Raw genomic sequence first — 25,520 nt, 5'->3', positions numbered from 1 at the left:
AGGGATTATTTTGAAGAAGGGGTGTGTGTGTGTGTGTGTGTGCGTGTGCGTCAGTGAATGTGACAAAGTGCTTCCTGTAAGTGTAGCAAAGAAGAGCAGAGCGAAACGCGTGGGGGCCGCCCAGGGACCACACCGAGCAATCGGACCACAATGCACTGCTGCAGCGGCGATCAATTTAAGGAAGCGAGGCAATGTGTCAGTAAGTGAGGGAGACAGAATGGGAGGGGGGGGGGGGGTGAGTCTTCCGTTAGAGGGACTTGTCACTCTGCTCACACGCTTTGAGATGAATTTACCTCCGCTGGAAAGTAAGAAGTGACGTGTGCAGGTTTAAAGCAAAAGTCCAAACTGAATATGAATCTTCTCAAAATCCTCTTTTACCTTTTCAAGTTTGAGTCGGAATTTATGGAGTAAATTAAATGACTCCAGCTCGTAGTCTGGGAGGAACTAACGAGGCTCACTCACAGCAGGGGAGACATAAATCAGACTCAATCCAGTCTGCCAGACTTTAACATCCATGAAAAAGAAGAGGGTTCTGAGACTCCTCTTCACTTTATAATAAAACACTTGAGGCCATGTTTTCACTGCTCTATTTTGTAGAATGCAAACAGCAGAGCGACAAGCTTACAGCCAAGCATAAAACAAGATTCATCTGTTCAGCAGCTCATAATTACTAAGAGATGACATTCCTGGTCCCTGTCTGCGCGGACGCATGCTTTGCATCAACTGACTGGTGCATCACTCCTCCAGATGCTTATGATGCTCGTGCAGTTTGAAATTAAAAACATCAACTTAGGTGATTTGAATTTGTAGCGCTCACATTTCGGTGTCACAGTCTTATTGCTTACAATGCGATCTAAAATGACTTACATAAGTTGTACTCTGAGGAGCAGTTATGGTGTCCTCAGAAGTACCACAAACCCATTTAGCACTACAGCATTTTACCAGTACATTTTCAAACAGACATACAGCTGCATTGTTTGCTGTCACGGGCGTCCGCTGAGTTGAAGCATTAGTTTAAGCTGATACGTGCACAACCTGCACATGCAGCAAGACGCAAAGCACACTCACACGAAGCAAAACGAATCAACGTCATAACAGAACTGTTCAAGTAACCATGAGATATTCCACGAGCTGCTCCGTGGAGCGTCTGAGGAGAGTGTTGGACCCAAGTAAGAGCAGGAAGTTCACAGTTCCATGCGGCGAGGCGCGTGCACGCTGCATGCTGCATGCTGCACGCTGCACGCTCCTCCACGCGGCGCCGGCTCTGGCGCGTTGATCCCGATTACTTCGGGGGATCCAAAGTAGTTCTTGGCTGCTGAGTTGGGCCTCCGGCTTTCACTTCCTGTGAGACAGAACGTGCAGGGTGAGAAAATCCATCATTCAAAACACTTCTGCAGAGATGCTTGAGGAAAAGTTACTTTTCTAAGTTTCTTTTTAGAATCCTGTAAAAGACAAAGCCTTTTTGATTTTATAATAATAAAATATAAGCTTATTAGAAATAATAAAAACTGGTTTGATTTTTTATTAAATCAAAGCCGGTATTTAAATAAGAATACGATCAATTATTAAGTAGTGCTTTTGTGTGCAAACCAGCAGAATAGATCAGGTTCATACAGAAGTGTGATTTGTTATCAGCACCAGACAGAGGAGCAGGTAACATCAAAAACACAACGCACGGACGTGTAACGCGCTGCCCCCCCCCCCCTCCCAGCGAGGTCGGCGTACTTGCTGCGGTGAGGCCCGTACGTGTCCAGCATGAGCGCGCTGGCCTGCTCCAGGTTCAGCTGGCAGCGCTGCAGCAGCTCCTCGCACTCGGCTCTCGACCGCAGGCCCAGACGGAACAGCTGCTCCACCTGCGACGCGGGCGGGGGGTCGGGGGGGGGGGGGGGGGGGCAGGGCGGCGTGTGTCAGCGTCAACTCGACTGCTATTTCTCATTTTTTCATCGTTCTGAGAGTGTCGATAAGTGCGGCTGAGCTGAGGTCCGTGTCTATGTCTATGTCTGATGTAATAATCGTATTACATCATTATATCAGACTCCATTTACTGTGGTGAAGTTTCCCCACTGAGAGATTCACCAAAGAAACGTTGGCTCATTTACATATATATTTTATACGTTAACTGGGCCTTTGATTCAAGGTACCTTGACATGTACTCAAGGGCACGACAGATGTTTTACCTTCAAATGATTTATGGCCTGAGAGATGCTCCAGTTGTGACTCTGCAGGGCCGCCTGACACTCCTCCAGCGTGACGCCGTGCACCGCCCCTTGCACCTGTCAATCATAATCATTTTAAACTATTGAAACTGCTGTATCAGGAAAATACCTGTTTGATCAGATTTTTAATCTGAACCTGTAAAATGTATTGAATTAGCATTTCAACAACTGCAACATATTTCCTCATCACACAAAAGCACTTTTTCAGACTTTTACAGTCTAACAGAAACTGTTATGAAAATATAAGAAACTTTATTAAAATCATTTAAAATGAACAATCAGCTCATTTGTCAGCATAAAATCAATTATCAATACAAAAACTTTTAAATGTTGTTAAAAGGATTTCGCACTTGTGGCACTGAAGGAAAAAACAAATAATTACATTTTTCTCCCCCTTACCTGGGTGACACTATGCTCCTGTTGCATGCTGGGAGCTGAAGTCCGCCCGTTGTTGTTGTTGTTGTAGGAGGAGTTTGGCTTGGCTCCGCCGGGATGCTGAATCATGGGTTTGACTGCCGCCATATTGGCCGCTCCGTATCTGAGGCGACACACGGGGGTCAACGATTCTACAGATCATGATTCTTTTCTATTTATATATTTTATGACAAATATTTCACAGAGAACAGTGTTTCATATCAGCAACGCACCTTTCAAGAAAAGCTGGGCGCTCTGGCAGCGGGGCGGGAGCAGAGCTGTCGACCAGCGAGGAGAGGCCACGCCCCTCGCCAAAGGCGAGCGGATCCAGCAAGGAGCCCGAGGAGTAGGAGGAGGAGCCGCGGGCGGCCAGCCTGGACGCGGAGGAGGACGGGTTGGAGGACAGCAGGGGGCCCAGGTGTCCGGACGCCCGGCGCGGGGAGACGGTGAGGGGAGGAGGGGGCAGGCTCAGGGGATAGGAGGACAGCGGCGGCGCCAGGGGGAGGGGGGACGAGGAGCGGGAGCCCGGCTGAGAGAAGGCGTGGTCTCTGGGCGGGAGCTGCGGGGGCGTGTCTTCCCCGTTGCCCAGGCAGGCGGAGCTGGAGCGCGGCTGCGAATGGGCGGCGCGGGCGGGGGGGTCGCGCTTGGAGGGCCGCAGCGGGGGGACGGGGCTGCGGGGGGGCAGCACCGGGCGGTCCTCGAAGCAGCAGGCGAATGAGGAGCCGGAGCTGGGGGAGGGGGGTGGCAGGTAGATCTGTCGGTGGGGGCCCAGCGGGGCCAGCGGCATGGGCAGGGGGGAGGAGGGGAGGGAGCGGCCCGTTGCCATGGGAACCTGCAGCTTCACCATCACCTGAGATGCGGACAGAAAGGTTAGCGGCGGCCTGTTTGTGTGGGTCATCAAAGACAACTCCGGAGCTCCGCCCCCTTTACTTCTCTCTGTAGTTCTTGGAAGAGGTCGGCCGACTGCGACTCGCTCCTGGTCGCCACGGCGCCGCCGGGCGCCGTCGCGGCTTCATCGGCGGAACCCTTGTTGATAGTCCGGACCTCCTGGTCCTCCGATTGGTCCTCGAGCTCCGCAGCGACCACGTCGTAGGTCGGCTGGGGGAGGGGCCAGTCCAAGATTGACGGCGTGTCCTGAGGATGAGAAGGATGGACAATGGAGTAAAATGCACGAATCAAAAGGCAGGACTTCTCTCATCTTAAGAGAACCTGGTTTTAAATCCCACTGACATGAGATCAGACTGAAGCTTAAATGAGGACATTTCTATGCTGTAAACGTGTTAAACAACATGTCTGATGAAGGGAGTCTTGAAATATTCATCTCATCCAAGGACAAAATATGATTTGATTGTGTGGGGTGTCCTTAAAGATGATGTAATGCCGGAGCAGTTTCCTCTCTGCGCGCGTTGCATAAAGGTTAAAAGATAACTGAAATCACCGGGTGGGAAATCATGCGCGTGAAACCTGCAAAAATGAATGTGTAACAGAGTAATGCATCATCCTTCATATTGAGATAAATGGTTACACAAATGGACAAATGTCACAACACCTATTGAAATGTTCTGTTTTTTATGTGACGGAGCACATTATCCACAGTATCATATGCTGCTTTTGTGCCATCCTCTTTTCGGCATTGCGCTCCGTGCAATGACGGTCTAATAAGTCTAATAAGTAAATAAGTACATGTGCATCAGATCGGTAACATTCGAACCCCTCGCCACCCTTTTCGACGGCACCTTCAGCGTGTCGTCGTCCGGCGGCCGCGTCTCGGCGAGCGGCGAGGGCGTGGCCGAGCTGAAGCTGTCGTCGGTGAAGTCGATGAGCGACACCTCGCTCTTGGCCGGGCGCACGGCGGACCCCTCCCACGGGCGGAGCTTCAGGCCCAGGGACGCCCCCAGCCTCTTCAGACCCGAGGAGGAGGAGGAGGAGGAGGCGCCGCAGCCGCCGCCGTCGTCGTCGTCGTCGCCGTAGTCGTCCATTACAGAGTCGTAAAAGGGCTCTGCGCGTGCACACGCGCACACACACACACACACACACAAACACACGTGTAAGGGAACATGCATCTGAAGGACAGACAGCCCGGGGGAGGGACAGGAACACTCACTCTTCAGCAGGACGGCGGGTTGAGGCGGGCGAGGAGGAGGTTGCTCTGGTGGAGACAGATTTAAAATCAATTTAAATGAGTGTGAGTTTTTGTCGGGCAGTTTTGTCCCGTCCTGTGTGATTGTCGTTATTTGTAGGTGTGAGAACCACCTGGCCCTGTTCTCAGCTCTATTTAGCTTTAGAAGTAAACATAAAACCTTCAGTTTTCCAATAAAAAAAAATCCCTCAACTAGGAGACAAGTGGATAAAAAAGTAAAGCTGTAAAAGTGCAACAGAGAAGCTTTAAATGGTAAAAGTAGCTTCACACAGGTACAGTCCATGAGTACATGAACGTGTTGAATTAGGGGATAGATTTACTCTTGGATCGGTTGGGGAGTTTGGTCGGCCTGGCGCTGCCCGGTTCCATCCCGAGGACGTCGGGGGGGTCCATGGGGTTCCCCAGATACAGACTGAAACATTCAAAGGAAGACATCTCTGTGCGTTAATGTGCCATTAACTCTGATTTATGGCCGCTGCTGTCTGATTCAAGGCCCCCTTCTTCTGCTCTTAAAAACAGCTCAGTGAAGTGATGCACTGCTGCCCCCCAGTGGACAGTAACGGAACATCGATGGCGTTAATGCAACGCGCCACTATTTATATTTGTACAGTTCAGTGTGAGACACGAGGTCGTAATAAATGTTATTGACCTGTCTATGCGATCCGCATGTCCCCAGCTGCGGTGGGGGTCCGTGTCCCCGTGGCCCGTGTGGATGAAGGAGTGTTTGAGCGGGCGGCTGATGTCGCGGGCGGACAGGCCGGCGACCGCCGTCACCACGTGGCGAGGAAACTGGCCGACGCGCAGCGTCCCCCTGTTCTGGCCTCGCCACCAGTAGTGCTCCGCCCTGAAGACGGACCGCGCAGGAAGACACGGGACCACAGTACAACAAATCTATGTCACGTGGTTGAACGCACAAACGCCAGCAAATCGCACAAACACACGCCAGTAAGAGGAAGAGTAATTGCAATAATTCTCCACAATTTAAGGAATCCAATGTCAAAAAAAGAAGCGTTGTGTTGACAGAATGTCCTTTGTTCGGCGCTGTCACACACACACACACACACAGACACACACACAGGCAAGGCTTTCAAAACACCGCCATTTGCCTGCAAATTAAACGGACATTCTTCCCCGGGTGCTCATTTGACCGACCTCCCCTCAATGATGGTGATGACGTCGTTCATTTTAATCTGGAGCTTGTCTTCCTCCTCAAAGTCCTGCAGCGCCTTCATGTCCGTCGGCACGCTCTGCAGAACACAAAGCGATGATTTACCGCCGCCCGCCAGCGGGATCAGAAGTGACCAAACACCTGCCGCCGCCTCGTGTAATGGGGATTTATGGCTCTCCCCCGTGCTGTCCTTGGTGTTCGACCGATGTGCCACTTTTGTGCCAAACGGAGTGAGTGTGACCGCTTTAACTTTGAATGGGGGGGGGGGGGGGGGGGGTGGAGTTGGGAACCTTCGTACCTCGAGCAGGAAGTCTCTGAGGGCGACGAAGGTGGGCCTGTCCTCCGGCTTGGGGCTCCAGCACTGCAGCATCACGTTGTAGACGTCCAGCGGGCAGTCGTCCGGTTTGCACAGCCGCTCCGCGTCCACGTCCACCTTGTGGAGGATCTGCACGCGGACACAGGGACACGGCGCTGAAATAACGAAGAGGGGGGGGGGGTGGGGGGGTCGCGATTATGTGCATGAGATGTTTCCTCCTCCCGTGAACTGAGCTAAAAAAGATGTAGGCACCTGGCTTCCACTGAGGCCCAGCCAGGGCTCCTGTCCGTGGGTGAACATCTCCCACAGGGTGACCCCGAACATCCAGGTATCGGACGAATGAGAGAACGTACGAGACTTCAGGGACTCCGGCGCGCACCTGCGGAGAGACAGTGGGGACGGAGGTCCTGAGAGGAAGAAGAGAGCGTGGGGGGGTGGGGAGGGGGGGCACCCGGGACGTTGTCCTCACCACGGGAAAGGGATTTTGTGGCCCTCCTCCATGATGTACTGGTCGGTGTGTGTCGGCAGCGCTCTCATCAGCCCAAAGTCTCCGATCTTCACCGTTTCATTGGTGGAGAGCAGGACGTTGCGGGCGGCCAGGTCCCTGTGGAGGAAACGTCTCTGCTCCAGGTAGGCCATGCCGCACGCCACCTGCACGCCGCCACAAAGACACGGTGGTGGGACGCGAACTAGAGGCACCTTCTCAAAGGGCTCCACCTTAGTTTGAATATGATGTTGTAGAATAGTACGAACCACTGTAGATTTTAGCAATTATTAAAGTTAGCGTTAGCAGAACCTGTAGTGCAGTTAAAATCACACGCAACAGTGACATATTGACAGGGAACATCTTACAGCACTTGTTTGTCCATAAAATATTCAACATAACATTTTAAAATGAATAAAAAATTAAAATCCGACACGTGTGTGTTTGTCGGGTGTTGAACCGACCTGCACAGCGTAGTTGCACAGCGAGGAGATGAGGATGTGGCCCTGGCGCTTCCTCAGACGATCCAACAGGGAACCCAGCGGCGCCAGCTCGGTCACCTGAACACGCAGCACACGGGGCTCATTGGTACTTACACGCCTAAAGCGTGACTCGGGTGTGCACAGCTTGTGTGTGTGTGTGTGTGTTTTACCATCTTCATGGGCTGCGTGAGGACGATGCCGTACAGCCGGATGAGGTTCTGGTGGCTCAGCGAGTGCATGGCGTTCACCTCTCTGATGAAATCGTCCAGACCGTCCGAGTCCAGCACGCCGGCCTTCAGACACTTCACCGCCACCGACAGCTGCACGGGCACGGCGAGGGAGAGAGAGAGAGAGAGAGAGAGAGAGAGACGGTGACCCCTCGGTGACCCCCGCCGTGCTATCTCGCCCCCCCCGACCCGCGCCACCTCCTCACCACTCTGCCGTTGGGTCCGGTCCACTCTCCTCGCCGCACCACCCCGAACGTGCCGTCCCCCAGCCGCTCCAACAGCTGCAGCTCCGACTCCCGGATCAGGCAGGTGAGCGACGCCGCCGGCTCGCCGCCGCCGCCGGCCGGCGACGCGTCGGCCGCCGCCCCCTGCTGGGGGTCGCCGGCGTCGGGCCGCTTCACCGGGAACACCTGCGCGGAGGGAGGCGATGAGGTCACTTGTGAGCTTTTTTTCTCTCAGGGTGGGGGGGAAACGAGTCACACTGTGGTTGCGGAGGTTGTGTGTCTTCGCACCTTGCTCATCCACGACTTGCGCTTGTAAAGGGCCCTCCTCCTCTTCACTGCCTCCCAGAGCCTCCTCTGACCTGCGGCGACAAAACGACTGTGACACACGGCGCGCGGACAGGGGGGGGCCAACATCCCCGAGTCGTCTTTTCAAGCGAGAGAGAGACACGGACCTGGGCGCCCCATGCCGATCTTCTCCAGGTCCTCGTTCTTCACGTAGTCAAAGTGGGAGAGACGCGTGACGTTGAGCTCGTCTCGGAGGCGCAGGAAGTACTGCTGCAGCTGCACATCCGTCAGCAACTCCAGCAGCCACTCTGTGCCCTCCTCACACTGCATCTACACACACAGGTAAGGACAAATTGGTTTTTTTAGGATGTAGCATAAATTGTTCAGTGGAAACGGAGCAGTTATTGTTCAAAATCACAGTACTATTAATATAAACTTTATCCTTTAAGTGATGTCTTGTGCAGTCATTGCTCCCCCCGGGGGGGGGGGTCAAACAATGGCTCCTGCCCCAGTGCATGCTGGGAGGATTCTTACCATCTCTACGGGATGGAGCTGCAGTCACATGGTCAGCGGCCCTCAACCAATCACGTTAGAACGGAACGTGGTTTCAACTCTCTGCTTGTTAAGCCTTTAGTTCAAAATAAGAGAGCGCGCTGTTGCTCGAGATTACTTCATCCAGGATTAAAGAATCAGACCATCTTAAGAAGAAGATTAGATTACCTAATTAGATTATTTAAAATAAACAGGATCATTTGAGTCAGATGGCAACATGAAAAGCCCGAATCTCCAGAACGAGGCTCAGAAGCAATGGAGCCGCTGGGTTGGGTGGACGTGAAGACGAATGGAGAACAGTCTGTAGATGCAACACACACACACACACACAGACCATATGCCCACTCGTTATCGCACACTGCGTCTACACACAAACACGCACCGTGTGAAAGAGGAGAAGAACCCCTCCTCCCACCACCTCCCGTTTTTTTACCATTGCTGCCCCGACACTCTGCGCGATGCTGCCGTCCCTCTCCTCCTCGTCCTCATCCTCCCCCTCCTCCCGTCCTCTGGCGTAGGGGAGTCGCTGGTACATGTAGCTCTCCCCCATGCTGTGCTCGCTGCTCCTCTCCTCCTTTCTTTCTCTCTCTCTCTCTCCTTTTTCAGTCTAGCTGCTATTGAGAGGAGGCGTTAGCTGGAGTCCGGTTTGCTAATCTCCTCTCGGCTGCGTGACCTTCTCCACTCAATCGATTGCCGCACGGACGCACAAACACACACACACACAAGCACGCACACACGCGTTCACAAGCACAACGGGAGGAATTTGACGCCTCTCTCTCTCTCTCTCTATCCAGTCGTAGCACCTAACTCTATCTATAAACTCTCTCTCTCTCTCCCTGCTGAGTCACAGCTCACAGCAGCACCTCCACGCTTCCCTTTCTCCTCCCGCACCTCCTCGCCTCTGCCTCTCCATCGCCGCTCTCGGCTCAGCTGCCCCGAGACCCGACAACTGCTGATGAATAATTCAGCAGCTCCGACTGGGTGGGAGGGGGGGGGAGGAGGAGGAGAGGAGGGGAGGAAATGTAGAGGCAAATAGGAGGACAGATGGATGGCTGAAGGGCCAAAGAGGAATGAGGGGGAGATTCTACCCAGCATGCATCTGATGGATGCAGACATCTTCACATTATTAAGTGATGAAAATATGACGTGGCAGATTCAAGACCACGTCTGGGGTACCAGTTGCTAAATCTGCAGTCGTCCTTCCAGCTGTTTTATGAACGTGGGACATCTGTCTGCAGGCTCTTCACCACTTCTAAGCGAATTATTCAAAAATATTGGTCTTTTTCTGAAGGATAATAACTTTTAGACAGAGTAGTTTATTCCCTCTCAGCAGTGCAAATACTTCCTTTACTGAATTGTTTTCCTGATTACACAGATTGTTGCAGCCAAAGTTTATATTCTTTAAAAATAGGTTTATCTCAACTATAATTTTAATAACATTATGACGACATTATTCTGTGGCCTATTGTGAACATTTAAAAACGTGAGTGAAGATCGGATGAAACACAACCTGTTCATTTCCCACACGGGTATATTCATGCGTTTAAAAATCAGAGCTTCCATCTCTCCGAGTGTGTGTGAGTTTTTATCGGGGGCGATGCCTTAAAAATAGGACGGCTAAATTTAGCTTTGACACAGCGGCACGGAATCCGTCAGACGTGAAGAAGATTTATTTATTGTGCTTCTGTAATGAATCACAGACTCCAGCTTCCCTGTTGTGCACCAGGAAAAGTGTGAAGTCAGAGTGGAAGCGATTTTATTCCCTGTTTTCTATAATAAATAACAGCAAACTGCTCATTTGTAGAAGCTGGAAAAGATGTTTGGAATATTTGGCTGAAAATGAATAATCAAAATGTATGATTGATTTTCCCTCAAGTGACTAATCCATTTAATCACGTCATTGTTGCTTATTTTCACCCAAAGTTCAGTCATTAAAGAGGAAAGGACACTTTGTTTGGATTCTCTGACGAGGTTTAGTTCATATTAGGTTGAAATATAACTTAATTATTGCAGAAGGAGGATCTTGTGAGTGATTAAAGATTACAAAAAAAATAATAGAATAACAAGTAATACGGACGATGGTGCAAATCACAACAGAATAGCAACACATAAATGAAGTAAAATTTAACTAAAACAGAAAAAATATTTAAAAACCAAGTAAATAATGTAAAGTGCACTAGTGCCTATTAAAAATTAGAAAAGAAAAAGCAATAGGGGTGAAATCCTGAGATTGAAGTGTAAAAGAATATATATCACACACACATTAAAATGTAATATTGCACCCATTCCTGTTTGTAATAAAGTTCTAATTTGCGGGTATAATATTGCAGCGTTAATTGGTCTCACCCTGCAGACGTCCTGTGGTGGATCAGGAGGTTAAACCTGCAGTCAGCTGAGGTCACCTGGAGGTCACCTGCAGGAGGCCATGGATGGAGAGACCCCACATCTGCATCCAGCAGAGGAAGTACAAATTGAAGAAGTAATTAGGAGATGAACTCGGGACGTGCAAAAGCATCTTATTTTTTCAAACTTCAGCTGCTATGCAGGATTTCCCCAAGATAAATGAAAAGGCTTAAAAACATACCCACGCTGCACCATATAACGAGATAATATGAGACAATTTAATTAAACAATTACCAGAATCAATACAATGTGACCTCGAATCTAAACGCACAACGTCTGCTTGTATTTGAGCATCGAGTATCGGAGGTGCCAGAACTCTTGTGTTGTGTTGTTTCACCAAGTTGAGAATAGCTGAGCAGGTTTTAATTGACCAGGCTGCTGGTAAAGCTGATAAGCCTCAGTCACGTTAAGGCTCACCTGCCGGTCAGTCGGTGAACATCTCACCGGACACCCGGGTCCCCCCCCCCCGCCCCCCAGGGACACATTCACTTTATTTAATGCAATTTTGCTTTGGTGCAAAACGTCACATCTTCCACATTGAGAGGAACAAGATGCCACAAAGAAGAAGAAGAAAAAGAAGAAAAAAACGGGCCCCCTAACCTGCGAAGACGGGCTTTAAGGGGACACCGCGGTGCCGCCTCCTCCGGTCACTGCTCGCTCTGTCCCCCGCCTCTCAGCGGCCGAAGCCCGGCGGGAAGCCGCGCTGTTTACCGGGGGATTTGTTTATTTCAGCGGTTACCCGTTATTGCCGCTCTCTTTAATTCCGGTACGCTACTCGGTGCGCCCGCCTCGGGATGCGTGAGCGTCAACGTGCGTGACGTCAGAGCACGGAGACAGAGCGGCAGGCTGGTGCACTTCCGGTTTACAGGTTTGGGCTTCAAAATAAAAGCTATGGTACAACGTGACATACGCACTGTTACATTTATATTTAATTACCGTTAGATGGGGCACACAAGTTCAATAATATTCTAGTTAGTGAAGTCATGTGGACTAAAGCAAAACCACTTTTTCACTGGTGGAAAAGCTTTGGAAAACCTGGCTGCACAGTGCTTTTAATGTGAAAAGCACGGCACCAGAAACTATAAAAGCATGTTATTTATGCTTGAGATTTGGTTTGAATGAGATCAGTTATTCTCTGATCAGTTTTAAAAAAAAGGATACAAAATCGTTAATTGGCTATCAATATTTGCTGTAAGTAAAGTAAAAACGTAATGTGATTTAAGACTTTTATACAGGAATTAAATAACACACAAGCCAAAGAAACCACAAAACCACCTCAACAATCTGTGCATCCTCTGTGGTGAACGTTTGTTCTTCACCGTGAGAAAGAACAAATCGAGACAAAGATTTACTGGATGCAGAGCCAAAAAGGTTTTATTACACTTTTCTACTGAAGATGGCGATTACAGAAATATGATCTGAAAAACAGTTGCCCGGTCAGCAGGAAATCTAATGCGTAACCTCAGTTTCCCCTCTCGGTATTAAGTAACTTTTCATTCTTGTAACTTCCTGTAGGACAATAGAAGCCGGAGATAATAGCGTGAAGCACAAAAGAAGTGACACCAGGAGAAGAAAAACCATTGAATTTTGCTTGGGTCTCGAGTGTCAAGTTGTTTAATAAAAGTGGATTTTACTCACTTATTTTTTTGCCACATTCAACCTCAAACATATTTACTCACTGTGTTCAGGTCGAAAACAAATTTAGGTTGTATTTTCCTTCTCTTTTTAAATTACTCTCGTTCTGGGAAAAACAGTTAAACTTGTTGGAACAAAATGCTCAAATAAATAAACCGCAAAAGCAGCTTGGGTACAAAAACATTTTGTAACTAAAAACAACAAATCAACACAAACATAATGGTCGAACCCTAATTCTTGAGAAAAGTTTGTAACACGCCGAGTCTTTTGAGCTACACTTCATTAACGCAATACAGTAACATGCAGTGAAGAGGGAACGCATTTGCGGAGTGATTTTTAGTGACCAACATGCGGCTTGTTGCTTGTCACATAATGTGGGGTATAATGTTTGTGACACAAACAAAAATGAAATCTAACAAACTGTCACCGAAAAGTTGAAACGTAAAACAGAAACGTAAGAAAAAGAAAAAAAAATGAAACTAATATTAAGCTCACACACATAATGCAAAAATGACAACGAAAAATGTCAAGTATAAAACTCTGGGAAACACTGTCCCCGATAAGTTGTTCCACTCTTCCAAGTGAAATATGGAAGACACTGCTCCCGATAAATACACACACACACACACACAAAAGAAAACGCACACACACTGGTAGGCAAAAACTACCATCACTGCTTTGCATCATGGGAGGCACTGCTCCCGATAATGGGTTTGGATTATGGAAGACACTGCTCCCGATGACGTGCTCTCATCATGGAAGACACTGCTCCCGATAACGTGCTCTCATCATGGGAGACACGGCTCCCGATGACGTGCTCTCATCATGGGAGGCACTGCTCCCGATAACGTGCTCTCATCATGGGAGTTGTGTTTTCATCATGAGACACTGCAACTTAAATGGCTTTCTTGCAAATCATGGAACCAATCAGATCAGTTTTTGTTCCAAAAGATAATGGGGTTTAATTTCTTTTTGTGCATTCTCCATTGAACTTTTTCACCCCCAAGATTCATCTATTTTGCTACTAAGTGCTGATTAAATCAAGTGACAATTTCTGATTTTGTTGGATATTTTACAAATATCCTTACCATTCTGTATAACTATTTTCTACCCCACATTCGTCCCCTTTAATGAGTTTTAAATATATAGAGTTTAATGTTTAATGTCATATTCAAGCTGTAATATACGCCAAAAACGAGAAATTTCTTTGTAGCAGATGCTGCCGGAAGATGAGACGGTATAACCGTCATAATTATGGAAGGCACTGCTTCCGATAACGTCGTATAAAAAGACACAACAACTTTATAGTAGGCACTGCCACTGATAAATAAAAGTATAAATAAAAAAGTATAAATAAGGTTTCCCAGTGTTATGGCGAGAGGCCGCAGCCCTGTTTGGACGTGGAGGAGGAGGCAGGTTTGTCAGTAGCGAACATTTTTCTTCAAATCGCTAAGTTGCTTTGGAGTCAAGTGCATTTTATCCTTTTCCATCTCCTCCTCGATCTTTGTGGGGTTCGGCCTGTTTATAGAAGGGCGGGGCTTCAACCTCTGATTGACAACTCATGTTTAAGTGCTGATATTGTTGCTCCTCCCTCTGCTTACCTCAAATTACACACACACACACGCACACACACACACAACTCCCCAGCTTGTCTTTAGATCTCTTGGTCGAGGTCCCAGATGTTCCCCACCATGGCGTTGGCACATCCCTGCAGGTTCCAGGTGGCCAGAGCCAGCTGCGTGTGGAGCTGCTCCATGTCGGTGGTCTCGGCGATGGACGCCAAAGTGTGGGGGCCCCGGCCCAGCAGGAGGTGACGGAAGGGAGTCTCAACGGGGGACACGTACGGCGAGAGGAGGGCGTGCTCCACCTGGAACCATGAAGGTGATAGAAATGTTCAAAGAAGCTGACCCCAGCTGTGGGGCATTGCATATACTACTACTTACTTACTATACCAAGTATTATCATTAATTGATAAGTACTGTATTAGCTAGTGTTTTAATTTTAAATTGCTGTAAATAGTATTTCCCCCTAAAACCATTTAAATTGTATCACTTAAGTTCTTGATAAAATCACATATTCAAAAAGAGAAAATCGCCCGTTTCTATATTGAACAGGAAACACTTCATCTCGACAGCAGATTCGTTTTCCTCACATTCATGATCCTCCCGTTGAGGATCCGACAGACTTCCTTGTCGTCCAAGTTGCTGTTGCGGACGTCGCGGTTGATGCTGCTGGCGGCGCGCTGGAAGGAGCCGCGGGCGCGGTTCAACCAGGTGGGATTCACGCCCTTCAGCTGCCCGGACTGCACGGCAAAAAAAAAAAAAAAGTCAGCGACATCTGCGACCGAAAAGTAGCCTATTCTCGTCTTTTACAGCCGGAGGTTGAACGGCGCGCCACCGGACCGACCTGTACGAGCTGGTTGATGCGCCTGTAGACCTGGGCCACGGCCTTGGTGAGGACGGCGTTGTAGCCGCTCACATCCAGGCGGAGCAGGCGGTCGTGGACCAGCCGCAGAGCCATCTGGCCGGCGAACCGCGCCGCCAGCGCCGCCGTTTCGCCGATGCGGTGGTTGGTTTGGTACCCCAGGTGATCCATGTGGTCGAGGTCAGTGCCGTAGTACATGTAGGCTTCAGTCTGTTCAGACATTAATTCAGTGACAATGTTCAATAAAATAAAAACCACCTATTTCCTCATCTCAATGTGAATATTCCTGAATAAATGAGGTCCTCTGAGAGAGGGAACGGGACAGGAGATTGTTCCCCATCGAACTTTTGCATTAGAAAAAGATCGATTCACAACCTTATCGGATCTTTGGTTTAATGTCTTTCACTTGATATGAGGAAGATCATTCAGATTATTACACATATTGGCTAAAAGTACAGAGACCATCGACATTAAATGTCCACTGATTGTTTTTGCCTCAGGACTCACGTTCGGAGAGATGAAGTGGAAAGAGACTGAGGGAATTCCAGAGAAGGCCAGGAAGGGATATGCAGGGTCGTCGATGGACATTGGCCTCATTCTGCACGCGGTAGCGTAAAATATCCAAAAAAAGGTCATTTTGACACATTTTGAGTTAATCATTACGGCTGGAAGGATCATTCAGCTACTGGTGATTCGTCGACACTGAGGAATCCGCATTGGCATGAAAACAAATTCTTAACCATCTTGACAAAATTATTGAAGTAGTTCCAGAAGGAAAAGCAAACATTGTGCTGACTGAATAAAAAGTGGGCTTCTACTTACGTCTTGGCCTCCCAGTTACTCCTTCCCATCATCTCGTACACGGAGCCTTCGGAGCTCTTCACCTGGACGAGCAAAAGTCACATGAATGCGGACGCCGCGGGTTTTGTACAGAAGCTGATCGGATGAAAGTGTGTCTGCCGCGTCGTTACCCCTTTCATCGTGTTCTCCAGGAGGCTGTAGAGCAGCGGACTCGCCGACGCCACAAAGCTCCCGCGACCTTGAGGGGAGACACGTTTTAGCCGGGCGGCGGACGCAGACAGCGGCAAACGAGGCGAGAGGAAGGTGCGTCCCGTACTTACCCATGACGACCCCGTCCAGGCTGATGTAGGTGACGACGCGCTTGTCAATAGAGGACATATACGCCTGAGGACAAAAGCACAGACATGGTGGGACCCAATTAGAGGAGGAGAGAATTTATTTTGTTCTTTTGTTTCTTGTCATTTCAGTTCTTACCTCCAACCACTCGGTGGCGCCGACACTTCCGTACTCTCCAGCGCTCCAGCTCGCAAACACAAGGCTTCTCCTCGGTCTGAACCCATCTGGAAAACAACAAAAAAAAGTCCGTTTTTAATCCAGGAAAACACTGAAAAAAAACGGAAAATCCACCACTCAAAAAGACGCCCTACTTCGGCGAGGACGACCTCTGGGAAGGGCGGAATGGCGTTAACTATTGAAGAAGGTGTTGACTGCTTAAACCTGTGTGTGTGTGTGTGTGTTAAGGGTTCCCTTTGTTACCTTTCTCCACCATCTCGCTGACAGCCTTGGCCAGCTCGATCAACACTGAGGTGCCGACTGTGGCTTTGGCGTAACCCCGGCCCCAGGCGTCCCTCTGGGCCCCCAGAACCACGTACTCGTCTGCAGATTCACACACGGACACGCGAGCGTTAACCGTACCGCCGTGATGAGATAAACGCCGCGGCGGGCGGCTCGGAGGGGAGGGGGAGGGACACGTACCGGGATCCACAAATCCTTTGATGACTCCGAACACGTTGTGGATCTCCTTGTTGACCAGGACGTTGTTGACCTCGACGGAGACGTTCTCCCCGCCTCCCAGTCTGTAAGTGCCCGGCAGGCCGCCTTTAAACCCGCTGCTGGCATCCGATTCGGGGCCACCGATTCCCCTTGAGAGAGACAGGAAGGGAGTGTAAAGAGTCATTAGTGTTTAGGTCATGAAATGTATTTTACAGAATGAGTCTCAGATATAAAAACCATACGGCTGGAAATAGGGGAGTGTCCTTACTGTAGAAGAGCTGAAGCCATCTTGGCGGTGATGGTCTGCGCTGGGATTTTGGGGAGACCGGACGACTTGGTCGGGGGGAACTGCGTGTGGTTGAAGGAGGGGAATCCGGGCGTGTAGGGATCGCCGGAACCCAGGTGGACCTGAATGAAGACGGACACGGCGCTTTACTCGCTTCTCTGGCCAACGGCGACGCGCTGCCCGGGCCGGCGGGGGCGGACTTACGTGGCCGTAGAGGGCGGTGTCCTGTAGGTACTTGTAATCCTGAGCGTCGGGGTAGATAAGAACAGCAGCGGCTCCCTTCGTGGCGGCGTTGTCCACCTGAAAGCGGAGAGGCAACCTTTTTAGGCGAGCTCCCCCACAAAGACAAAAAGGGCAACGGGGCACAAGGTGGCGTCCAGAGCCGGGCCGTCACCTGCTCCGCAAAACTGATCTGTCCGGCTCGGAGGAGCAACACGCTGTCCCTCAGGGCGACCTTCTTGTTCTGCAGAACTTCCAGATCCTGCGGCCGGCCGTAGTTGCCGTACACCAGCTTGCCCTGTGAGCACAGGCGCGTTAAAACGGGTACCAGTTCGCCGAAACCCATCGGGGGGGCCCCAGACTCACCTGTACTTTCCCGGTAGCACTGTAGGCCAGGTACCCCGTCGGCTCGAAGACGTCGGCGCCAAAACTGACGCGGTTTGGACGCAGGCTGCGGACGGGGGGGGGGGGGGGGTCAAAAGGTCGTTACGACGTCATTGTTTTCTGCTGGACTGCTTTTTAGAATTCACGCTCCTGGGTGGACGTTTGTTTTCACCACCACTGGTAAAGTAAAACCCACCTGTCTGGCGTCTGCAGCTGGACGTAGTGGATGTCAGTCCAGGGATTCATCTCCACTTTCTTGAAGTCGTCAAATATGCGGTTCGCCAGGTTTGTGTCCTCGACACTCCCTGCCGAGCGTCTGGGGTCATCGTAGTCACTGCGGGAAACGCATGGCATTCAAACCCTTTCCCGCATACATATATTTAGATACAAGACTATTTAAACAGGTTTATTCTTGCACGTAGAGACCTGATAAAGCTCGAGGAAATGATTATTTTTCGAGTGCTTCTTTGGAAGGGCGTCATCCATAACAGTCACGGAGCTTGTTGGGTTTCATTCCTTAAAATAACCACAGTCGCCTTCCTGTCTGCTTCGTATTCTCTGACTCTTCTGCAGTGTTACACTCTAAAAATAAAAACATCATACGACGCCTCTCTTCCAGTTCATTCCCATTTATTATTCATCTCCCCTCTCACAAGAAGGTGAAGGCTGTTTAGACTAAAACTACACTCTAACAAACCCTCCCTTCTTTAACACAGACTTATATTTATGTGTGCCCTGATAAAGGTGTGCACGTGACCCGTGTACCTCAGAGTCTTGCCAAGGGCCTGGGCGGTGAGTTTCTCAGTGAGGAGCCGGGTGACGTCCCCCCAGTCCATCTGAGCGCCCGGCTGTGGTTCATCCTCGGCGGGGGCCGCCGTCGCCTCCAGACCGGCGTCCGCCTCCGGCTCGCTGCCGCAGGCCCGTTGCTCCGCCTGGGTGTTGCGGTGGCTGAGGTAACCGAGCATGTAGCCTGGGGGGGGGGCAAAGCATGAGAGACCCCCCCGAGAGGGAAAAAAAGGCTTTAGAGCGGCTTTCTAACTCTGCGTTAAATCGTGATGATGTGCTAAATCGACACATCATCCCAACTTTCAGGCCTTAATGAGGGGTCTCCTGTGTTTTTAGATTAGTTGAAGTAAAATTAGAGCGAAATACATAAATAGCACAAAGATACACGACACACTGAATCACAGCCCTTTTAATAAATAATGATAATCAATGACCAGCAGTATTCACAGCACAGACGCGTAAACAATCCTGCTCTTCCTCCACAATCACAGTCAGGAGCGTGAGGACCACAAATAAGAGTCCTACCGGTGACGAATATCAGCAGGGTCCCCAGGGCCAGGTAGCAGACGGTGCTCCGCCGCTGGAGCCGAGGCGGCGGCCTGAAGCTCGGCGACCCGCCCGCCGAGTCCTCCGCGTCGTCCGACAGCTTGACCTCGGCGTGTCTCTCTCCGTCCTCGGCCGGCTGCAGAGTGAACCGGCTGTAGCGCTCACTCTTGACCTGGAGAAGAGGAGCGTGAAACTGGGTCCGAGGTAAAGTTAAAGGATTCTGCCTCTGATAGAAGTTTAGAATGTACAACGTAAACTTCTAAACACTCGTACTCAAGATAACGTGTAAAAACCTACTTTAATCACAAGTAACAAACACTTACCATGCTGTTGAATGCAGACCTCACTCGATCCATTGCTGCTGCCGCTGATCCAAACACTGAGAGGGGGACAAGAGGCGAGACGGAGACAAAGACAGAACTCAGTGACAAGGGAGAAGAGTGTGGATTCAGGGTTTAAAAAACATCGGAGATCACACATATCTCCCACCCCATTTTCTCTTTCTATGTTACAGTTTTTCTCCATTGGTTTGGCTCATTTTTTGAAACAGAAATGACATTCTCAAAACAACATGGACAAACCTCCAAACAACTTAGCAATTTCTCAATACAGAATTGAATTTCTCATTCATTTGGTTAAATTGTAAATGTCTAAGTACATGTCTCAATGTCTTAGTACATCTTTGCAAAGGATTAAGTACATGTAGCCTACGTTTAGCACAATTTCCAAGTGAATAGATCTTGTGGATCTAAACTGATTGTTGATTCTCAGTCTAATTGTTTTTCGCTCCAAAACGTCTCAGCGTATTTTCATTGTATAAGTCATCACATGCACAATAGTCTGTTCAATTGTCAAAATTACTCAAGAACATAATACCATGAATAACATTTGATAAATTCACAGTATTACAACAATTGACAGTTAGGTGAAACTAGAACTTTATTTTATCTATTCTTTGACCGGCTTTATTTACAGCACTGTAGGATGCATATAATTTACATTGGTTTTTGTTTCTGTGTTTATTTTACAGTATATTATGCTGCTTTTTACTCTGATGTATGGAAGTTATTTTATGTTTGTGAATGATAATTGCAATTACAATTTCCGGTAGTATGAGTGCAATGTGTGATGTCAAACCTTGGAGGCTAATCTTACCCTAAAATCCTATTTTATTCTGTTAGCTAGACAAAAAAAACAGTACAGTAACCATTGTCAATGAAGGACTGGGCTAAGACTGGTGGACATGTGGGATTTCAATGGTCCTCTGCCATAGTGACAAAACAACTAAACATTTTGACCTGCAGTGTTTAAACAATGACAAAAGGACTTTTCATTTTGGGGGCACTGACTGTTTGTATGAGAAAAGGAATTCGTTGTGACTGATGAGTTGTCTGTTTTGGGAGAGATATGACATTTTGCAGGTGTGCCATAGTGTTTTGCTAAACCATCTAGGTTATTTTGGCAAATGTATTTAAAGCTTTGAGAATGTCGTTTTTTCGAGAGATAGATGAGCCACAGCAATCGAGAAGGAAGTTTTCAATTGGGGGCACTGACTATTTTTATGAGAAAATGATTTGGTTTTGAAGCTTGAGTTAACTGTTTTGGGTGAGATATGACCTTTTGAAGGTGATCTATGTAGTTGTGATGAACCATATAGGCTATTTTACCAAATGCATTAAGAGCTTTGAGAATGTAATTTCTGTTTCAAGAATTGAGCCAAACCAATGGAGAAAAACTGTAATGTGTTGCTCTGATATTGGTGTCAAAGAGGCTTACACGGTTTACTGGAACCAGTGAATATCGGGAAAACTCTTTCATGACCAAACTAAGTTTGTTCTCACACTTTATGATGAGGAAATGGTGCCAGTTGGACTTTATGTCACCCGTGTCATCTAATTGATCAAAACTACATTTTTCCATTTCCCTGGAGGCGGGGTTTATGGTGAATCTCTCCTTCCCGCCCAACACTTGTCACTCATTCTTGACCGGTTTTAAGATGACATCGTGCCCGCGGCTGGTGTGATCAGCAGCAGCAGAACCAGGTGGAGCAGAACCAGGAGGAGCAGATGGATGAAGAATGACACCACGTGCAGGACGGGTTGATTGGGCCTCGTCTGCGGCATATTTACCTGTGATTGTCACGCAAGTACAAGCTGCCATCGACACACACACACATCCATCATGACCCCCGGGGGCATCACAGAAGATTAGAGATAATTGTGTGTCTGTTACACACACACACACACACACACACACACACACACACACACACACACACACACACACACACACACACACACACACACACACACACACACACACACACACACACACACACACACACACACACACACACACACATCAAAAGAAGCCTTTTCCCTGTAAAAGGTGGCTTGTTTTTCACTGAGGGTTCTGGTGTCACCAGATGCAATGTTACTTTGGTTAATTGTTCCTGCGTTTCATTGAGGAAATGATAGATTAAAAAAAAAGAACATACAGGATTATTCATTTCTTATCTGAATGATCGCGTTTCCACTGACACGCAGGAGGCGGTTTGCTCTTCACACAGGACTCGCATTAAAAAGCACCTGCATGAGTGACCTTCTCATGATGTTTTCACATCACAACGGCGATGCCCCGTGTTTCCTCTGTAAACACGTCAGACGACACACAGAGGAAGCGCCCGCAGTTTCCCCACAGGGCTTCTTCCGCATAGCAGGGCCACCGTGCAACTCGCGCCACACTTTACCGCTTGATCGATTGGCTTCCTCATTGCTGAGCAGGAAACATTATCTGGAGATAGTGAACCTCGAGGATATCCGGCACAGCACTTACACAAATACAAATTATTCATTGCAATTTGTAAATCACAGCGATGTCTATTTTTTCCAAGAGGCCGTTTCACCAGTAGGGCCTCAATGTCATCGATCAATGCACAGATTATTTTCTTGATTGATCAAATTCACGATTTTACATCTTTATATCTATTGTTTATATTTGCGTAAAAAATAAATAAACAGAAAAGCAGCAAATTCCTAGACACTAGAAGGTGTGAATATTGTGAATTAATACTAAAAATTGATGATGGAAACAAATAAGACAATTTGTTGCAATGACACGTTTTAAACCTGAAAATATAAGAAACATTTGGAAGGTTTGCTGGAAACAACTCAAATCTTTAATAAATTATCAAAATGTTTGCAGATTATTTGCAGTCAGCTCACGACAGAACTGTCGATTAGAGAACATGCTTAAAGAAAAATTTAAATATTGATGTTGCATGTTGCCGGTGTATTATTTTAACATCACTAGTACGGCTATTAGTTTTTTTTCTTCTTTAGATACATTAAATAAAGAATGTTAGGGGTGAACAATTCAGCATGAACAACCAGTTTAGGAGTGCCATCGAATCTAAACTCCAGTCCTTCCACTCCCTCGTCACACCTTAATTGAAGATTTACCGACACTGAACAGGTGACATTTGTAGCATCCTTTGTCGGTTAAGCTAGCTAGCTAGCTGCACGTTTGGAGTCCTGCGTTATTTTTCTGAGAGGGGGGGGGAGACTCGCGTGAACACGCAACCCAACGCATTATCCAGCTGACTGTGTAACGAATAATTGAAAGACAGGTCTGTTAATGTCAGTAATCTCACCTTAGTGCCGCTCACCTCACGTCTCCTTGATAGTGAGCTGCTGCCACTGCCTGATGAACCTCACTGCCGCGCAGCGGTGCGGGTCAAAGCAGGCTATTGGTCAGGCGAAATGACGTCAAGTGACGCGGTCAAATCAGGTTACCCGTATCGCGGTCAGCAGAGACACCTGGCCAATCGTAGCGCTTGAAAACCGCAGAGGGCGGGTCTTCTTGAAGGTTGGCCTCTCCGTATATAAAGTAACGATGGACGAGGGTGCTGCCACCAACAGCACTGGAATCAGTATCAGATGCCATTTAATGCCACATATGCTACACATAGAGGAATTTGACTTGGTGCAATGTAAGCTTAAAATATAAGAATAAAGTAAAATAAGATCAAATATAACTTGTTAGTGCTCTCTAACATTCCCCTGATGCTCAAGTTCCTTCCCATAAATAGTGTCATTCAGTCCTAATCCCTCTCTACAAAAAAATAAAACCCTCTTCGTTGAACCTCATACTATTTTTGTCAAATAAGAGGGAAAACCAAATCAAATAGATGTTTAAAAAAACACAAAATTGACGGTTTTGGATTGACTTTTAAAACATAACATGTTTAATTAAATAAAGAGATGGTATATCATCAGCACAACTGATGAAAATCATTTTCCACATGTACAGGAGGCGACAAACTGCAATCGGTGCTGTGCTTCAATGTGCAATAGCAACACCGTCCCAGACGGTGTCACCTCAGTGCTTTGTGCAAAACATTAGCCCTCGTATCCGGGGACATTAACCTACCATCTCTGGATGAGGAAACAATTTGTCTCTCTCAAGGCAAGTGCTGCACACGCATCAGCACAGATGGTGATGTGCTACTCCTTAGATAAACTACGGCCTGGGCACTTCATTCTTCACGTGGAAGTGGGTTGTCGTGAGCCTGAGTGGATTCTTTGGCGGTTGTGGGAGAGTTTGGTGACAGGATGGTGTCTCCCTGTGCCACAGAAATGTGTGACAAGAACACACAAGCCACAGAAAAACAATTCTTATTTGAGAAGGCTGTCACTGTGGTGATAACCCATCTGCAGCTTTTACTTTCTCACCCAGTGTTCTTTTTTTTTGTTTTTCTTCCTCTTTGGCTCTAAGCAATGAGTCATCGTTGATACAGTAGATGTTAAACTGCAGTCCGCACAATCATTTACACATTCAAAGTCAAGGTCGGCCATGTATCCCCTCTCTTGCGTCACGGATGGATGAGATTCCAGCCGGTCACCTGAATGACATTTCACTCCTGCTGTGTACTTTAATCACATCAGATCTCCTTTGTCATCTGTACAGCAGCTTGTCCTGTCTCTGCACTCCACCCAAGTGACAGCTGATGGTGAAGAATAATCTAAATTCCTCATTTCTTTGCTGCATCATTCTGCCGCTGCAAGCACATTCATTCTCCCCTTCAGTAGTCAGATCCAGAGGGGATAATAACACTGCAGGGCGTAGCATGTGTGTGTGTGTGTGTGCGCGTGTGTGCAGTGCAATGCTGGGGTAAACTGTACGTGCGCCTGACGACTTTGTTATCGCGAGATTTGGGCCACACAGGTGCGAGGCCCGGAGCTTAGATCGATGCTCCCTTCAAATGCTGTTGGAAATATTGCTCTTCTCATTGAAACGCTCACGAGCGTCTCTGAAGAGACAGATTACTGTAAAAGATACTGCGTTTGCTATTTTAACAGTCAAAAGTATTTATGTTACGTACCTGCATGTTTTCTGTATACAAACTTAGTAATCACATTTTTCGACGTAATAATGTTTTTTTTCTGTGACATGTTTCGATCCAACATATATTGAGTTTTTTAAAAACATTTGTTGGACCTAATAATTTTTTTTCAGATTAAGACCAATGCCAACAATACAAATAAGATTGAACTCCCAAATCCCAAAATTAGCACGTGAAATAGCTTATTTCTAATGTGAAGATCTGCAATTGACTAATGAATTAATTAGATCCGCGCTGACTGCAATGCATCACGGACGGATTCAACAAATCATGTCCCTTTGCTCCCAATTCTTTACGTGGGAAAAATGCAAATGAAGATTGTCGAATTTACGTGGTGCATCTGAAGGCAACAAAAGAGTCAGGGGGGAGGGCGGGGGGGGGTTGTTCATCAGCTCTTTTCCGTTTTCTGGGTCCTCGCTCTGCCTCCTCTGCCGTGTCATTGAGAGACAGAGAGAGAGAGAGAGAGAGAGAGAGAGAGGGGGGAGGAAGGAAGGAATATGGTTTCATCGTTCGCTCCTCCCGTTTCAGCGCTGCTTTAGCGGAGCTACATGAGCAGGAGGTCGGGTCTCGGTCCGGCACGAACCTCGCTCAACCACCTCTGCCCCGTTACCGATCCGCCCGCAGGAGCTCAGCCGGCACACCGGGACACATAAATGGGTGAGATGCTTTGTTTTGGGTTTTTTTGTTTTTTTTGTGGGCGCTTTTAATTCAGAGAATGACCCCCCCAGGAGTAGCATCTGGATGGGCAGAATGAAACGCCCGGTCCAGATGTTCGCGGGGTACAGCCCCTCTCCTTCCTTCCTTCCTTCCTTCCCTTTCCCGTCCTCTCCTCCCCGCCTCACCTCTGACGTCGCTTCATGACATCGCCGAGCTGTTTCCAAGTGACAGCTTTTTTTTTTTTTTTTCCGTGGCGTTTCTCTGCCGCCCCCCCCCCCCATCCCCCCAACTCGCACCCCCCCGGTGCTTTTATTCATGATCGGAATGCCTCGCGTGGGTGCGCTGCGCCGCGGCCGCGCGGGGTGATATTTCAGGAAATCGGCGGGTCACATTGATGAGTTGCAGATGTTGACACGTTTACATTCAGTCTGCCTGTGTCTGCCCATTGTGATGAACAGGGGTTGAGTTTCTCTC

The 25,520-nt window shown here is 48.3% G+C and overlaps 3 protein-coding genes across 9 annotated transcripts in view; 1 reads left to right on the top strand and 2 right to left on the bottom strand.

The window, feature by feature from the left end:
* Positions 1 to 524: 524 nt before the first annotated feature.
* tnk2a (tyrosine kinase, non-receptor, 2a) lies at positions 525 to 11,738 on the bottom strand. Of its 5 annotated transcripts, none has more exons than XM_062559287.1 (20): positions 11,512 to 11,738; positions 10,855 to 10,954; positions 8,124 to 8,286; positions 7,960 to 8,030; positions 7,654 to 7,857; positions 7,391 to 7,540; positions 7,203 to 7,298; positions 6,724 to 6,905; positions 6,507 to 6,633; positions 5,923 to 6,383; positions 5,420 to 5,614; positions 5,091 to 5,182; positions 4,735 to 4,779; positions 4,367 to 4,629; positions 3,561 to 3,764; positions 2,864 to 3,480; positions 2,616 to 2,754; positions 2,178 to 2,273; positions 1,726 to 1,853; positions 525 to 1,342 (listed from the first exon to the last, which is right to left on the bottom strand). In XM_062559287.1, the coding sequence occupies exons 3-20, from the start codon at positions 8,284 to 8,286 to the stop codon at positions 1,336 to 1,338; spliced, it is 3,240 nt and encodes a 1,079-aa protein (XP_062415271.1). In that variant the 5' UTR covers positions 10,855 to 10,954; positions 11,512 to 11,738; the 3' UTR covers positions 525 to 1,335. The 5 variants fall into 5 exon arrangements, with proteins under 5 accessions (XP_062415271.1, XP_037312512.2, XP_062415269.1 ...); XM_037456615.2 differs by lacking the exons at positions 10,855 to 10,954; positions 11,512 to 11,738 and adding an exon at positions 8,942 to 9,477 and having other exon boundaries at positions 5,923 to 6,017; positions 6,237 to 6,383; XM_062559285.1 differs by lacking the exons at positions 10,855 to 10,954; positions 11,512 to 11,738 and adding an exon at positions 8,942 to 9,477.
* A 529-nt stretch (positions 11,739 to 12,267) lies between these two features.
* tfr1b (transferrin receptor 1b) lies at positions 12,268 to 22,824 on the bottom strand. 2 transcript variants are annotated; one of them, XM_037456619.2, is made up of 19 exons: positions 22,638 to 22,824; positions 19,309 to 19,364; positions 18,965 to 19,157; positions 18,419 to 18,623; positions 17,850 to 17,987; positions 17,636 to 17,720; positions 17,445 to 17,567; positions 17,255 to 17,350; positions 17,033 to 17,172; positions 16,747 to 16,913; positions 16,528 to 16,647; positions 16,246 to 16,331; positions 16,092 to 16,155; positions 15,942 to 16,009; positions 15,793 to 15,854; positions 15,478 to 15,568; positions 14,953 to 15,180; positions 14,699 to 14,848; positions 12,268 to 14,413 (listed from the first exon to the last, which is right to left on the bottom strand). In XM_037456619.2, exons 2-19 carry the CDS (start codon positions 19,339 to 19,341, stop codon positions 14,201 to 14,203), a joined length of 2,262 nt encoding a protein of 753 aa, XP_037312516.2. In that variant the 5' UTR covers positions 19,342 to 19,364; positions 22,638 to 22,824; the 3' UTR covers positions 12,268 to 14,200. The 2 variants fall into 2 exon arrangements, with proteins under 2 accessions (XP_037312516.2, XP_062415273.1); XM_062559289.1 differs by lacking the exon at positions 22,638 to 22,824 and having other exon boundaries at positions 19,309 to 20,960.
* Positions 20,987 to 25,520, top strand: part of sh3kbp1 (SH3-domain kinase binding protein 1) — a 26,892-nt gene continuing 22,358 nt past the window's right edge. The window contains exons 1-2 of one of the 2 annotated variants that reach the window (XM_062559290.1): positions 20,987 to 21,116; positions 24,918 to 25,046. In XM_062559290.1, coding sequence (XP_062415274.1) covers positions 25,043 to 25,046 — 4 coding nt within the window. In that variant the 5' untranslated portion in view covers positions 20,987 to 21,116; positions 24,918 to 25,042. Of the gene's footprint in view, positions 21,117 to 24,766; positions 25,047 to 25,520 lie in introns of those variants that run through there. The other variant, XM_037456621.2, reaches the window with a different exon arrangement.

Source organism: Pungitius pungitius, chromosome 19 (genome assembly GCF_949316345.1).
Source record: "Pungitius pungitius chromosome 19, fPunPun2.1, whole genome shotgun sequence".
Taxonomy (NCBI): Eukaryota; Metazoa; Chordata; class Actinopteri; order Perciformes; family Gasterosteidae; genus Pungitius; species Pungitius pungitius.
This window is presented reverse-complemented; position numbering and strand designations above follow the sequence as displayed.

Excerpts from the sequence above, each read along its gene's own strand:
- tfr1b (XM_037456619.2), bottom strand. The coding sequence starts at position 19,341 with ATGGATCGAGTGAGGTCTGCATTCAACAGCATG. Across the intron at positions 17,721-17,849 it reads CAGCTGCAGACGCCAGACAG|CCTGCGTCCAAACCGCGTCA; the intron begins GTGGGTTTTACT and ends CCCCGTCCGCAG. Across the intron at positions 17,351-17,444 it reads AGATCAGTTTTGCGGAGCAG|GTGGACAACGCCGCCACGAA; the intron begins GTGACGGCCCGG and ends CTCCGCTTTCAG.
- tnk2a (XM_062559285.1), bottom strand. The coding sequence starts at position 9,058 with ATGGGGGAGAGCTACATGTACCAGCGACTCCCCTACGCCAGAGGACGG. Across the intron at positions 6,634-6,723 it reads CACAAAATCCCTTTCCCGTG|GTGCGCGCCGGAGTCCCTGA; the intron begins GTGAGGACAACG and ends GTCTCTCCGCAG. Across the intron at positions 6,384-6,506 it reads TGGGCCTCAGTGGAAGCCAG|ATCCTCCACAAGGTGGACGT; the intron begins GTGCCTACATCT and ends GTCCGCGTGCAG.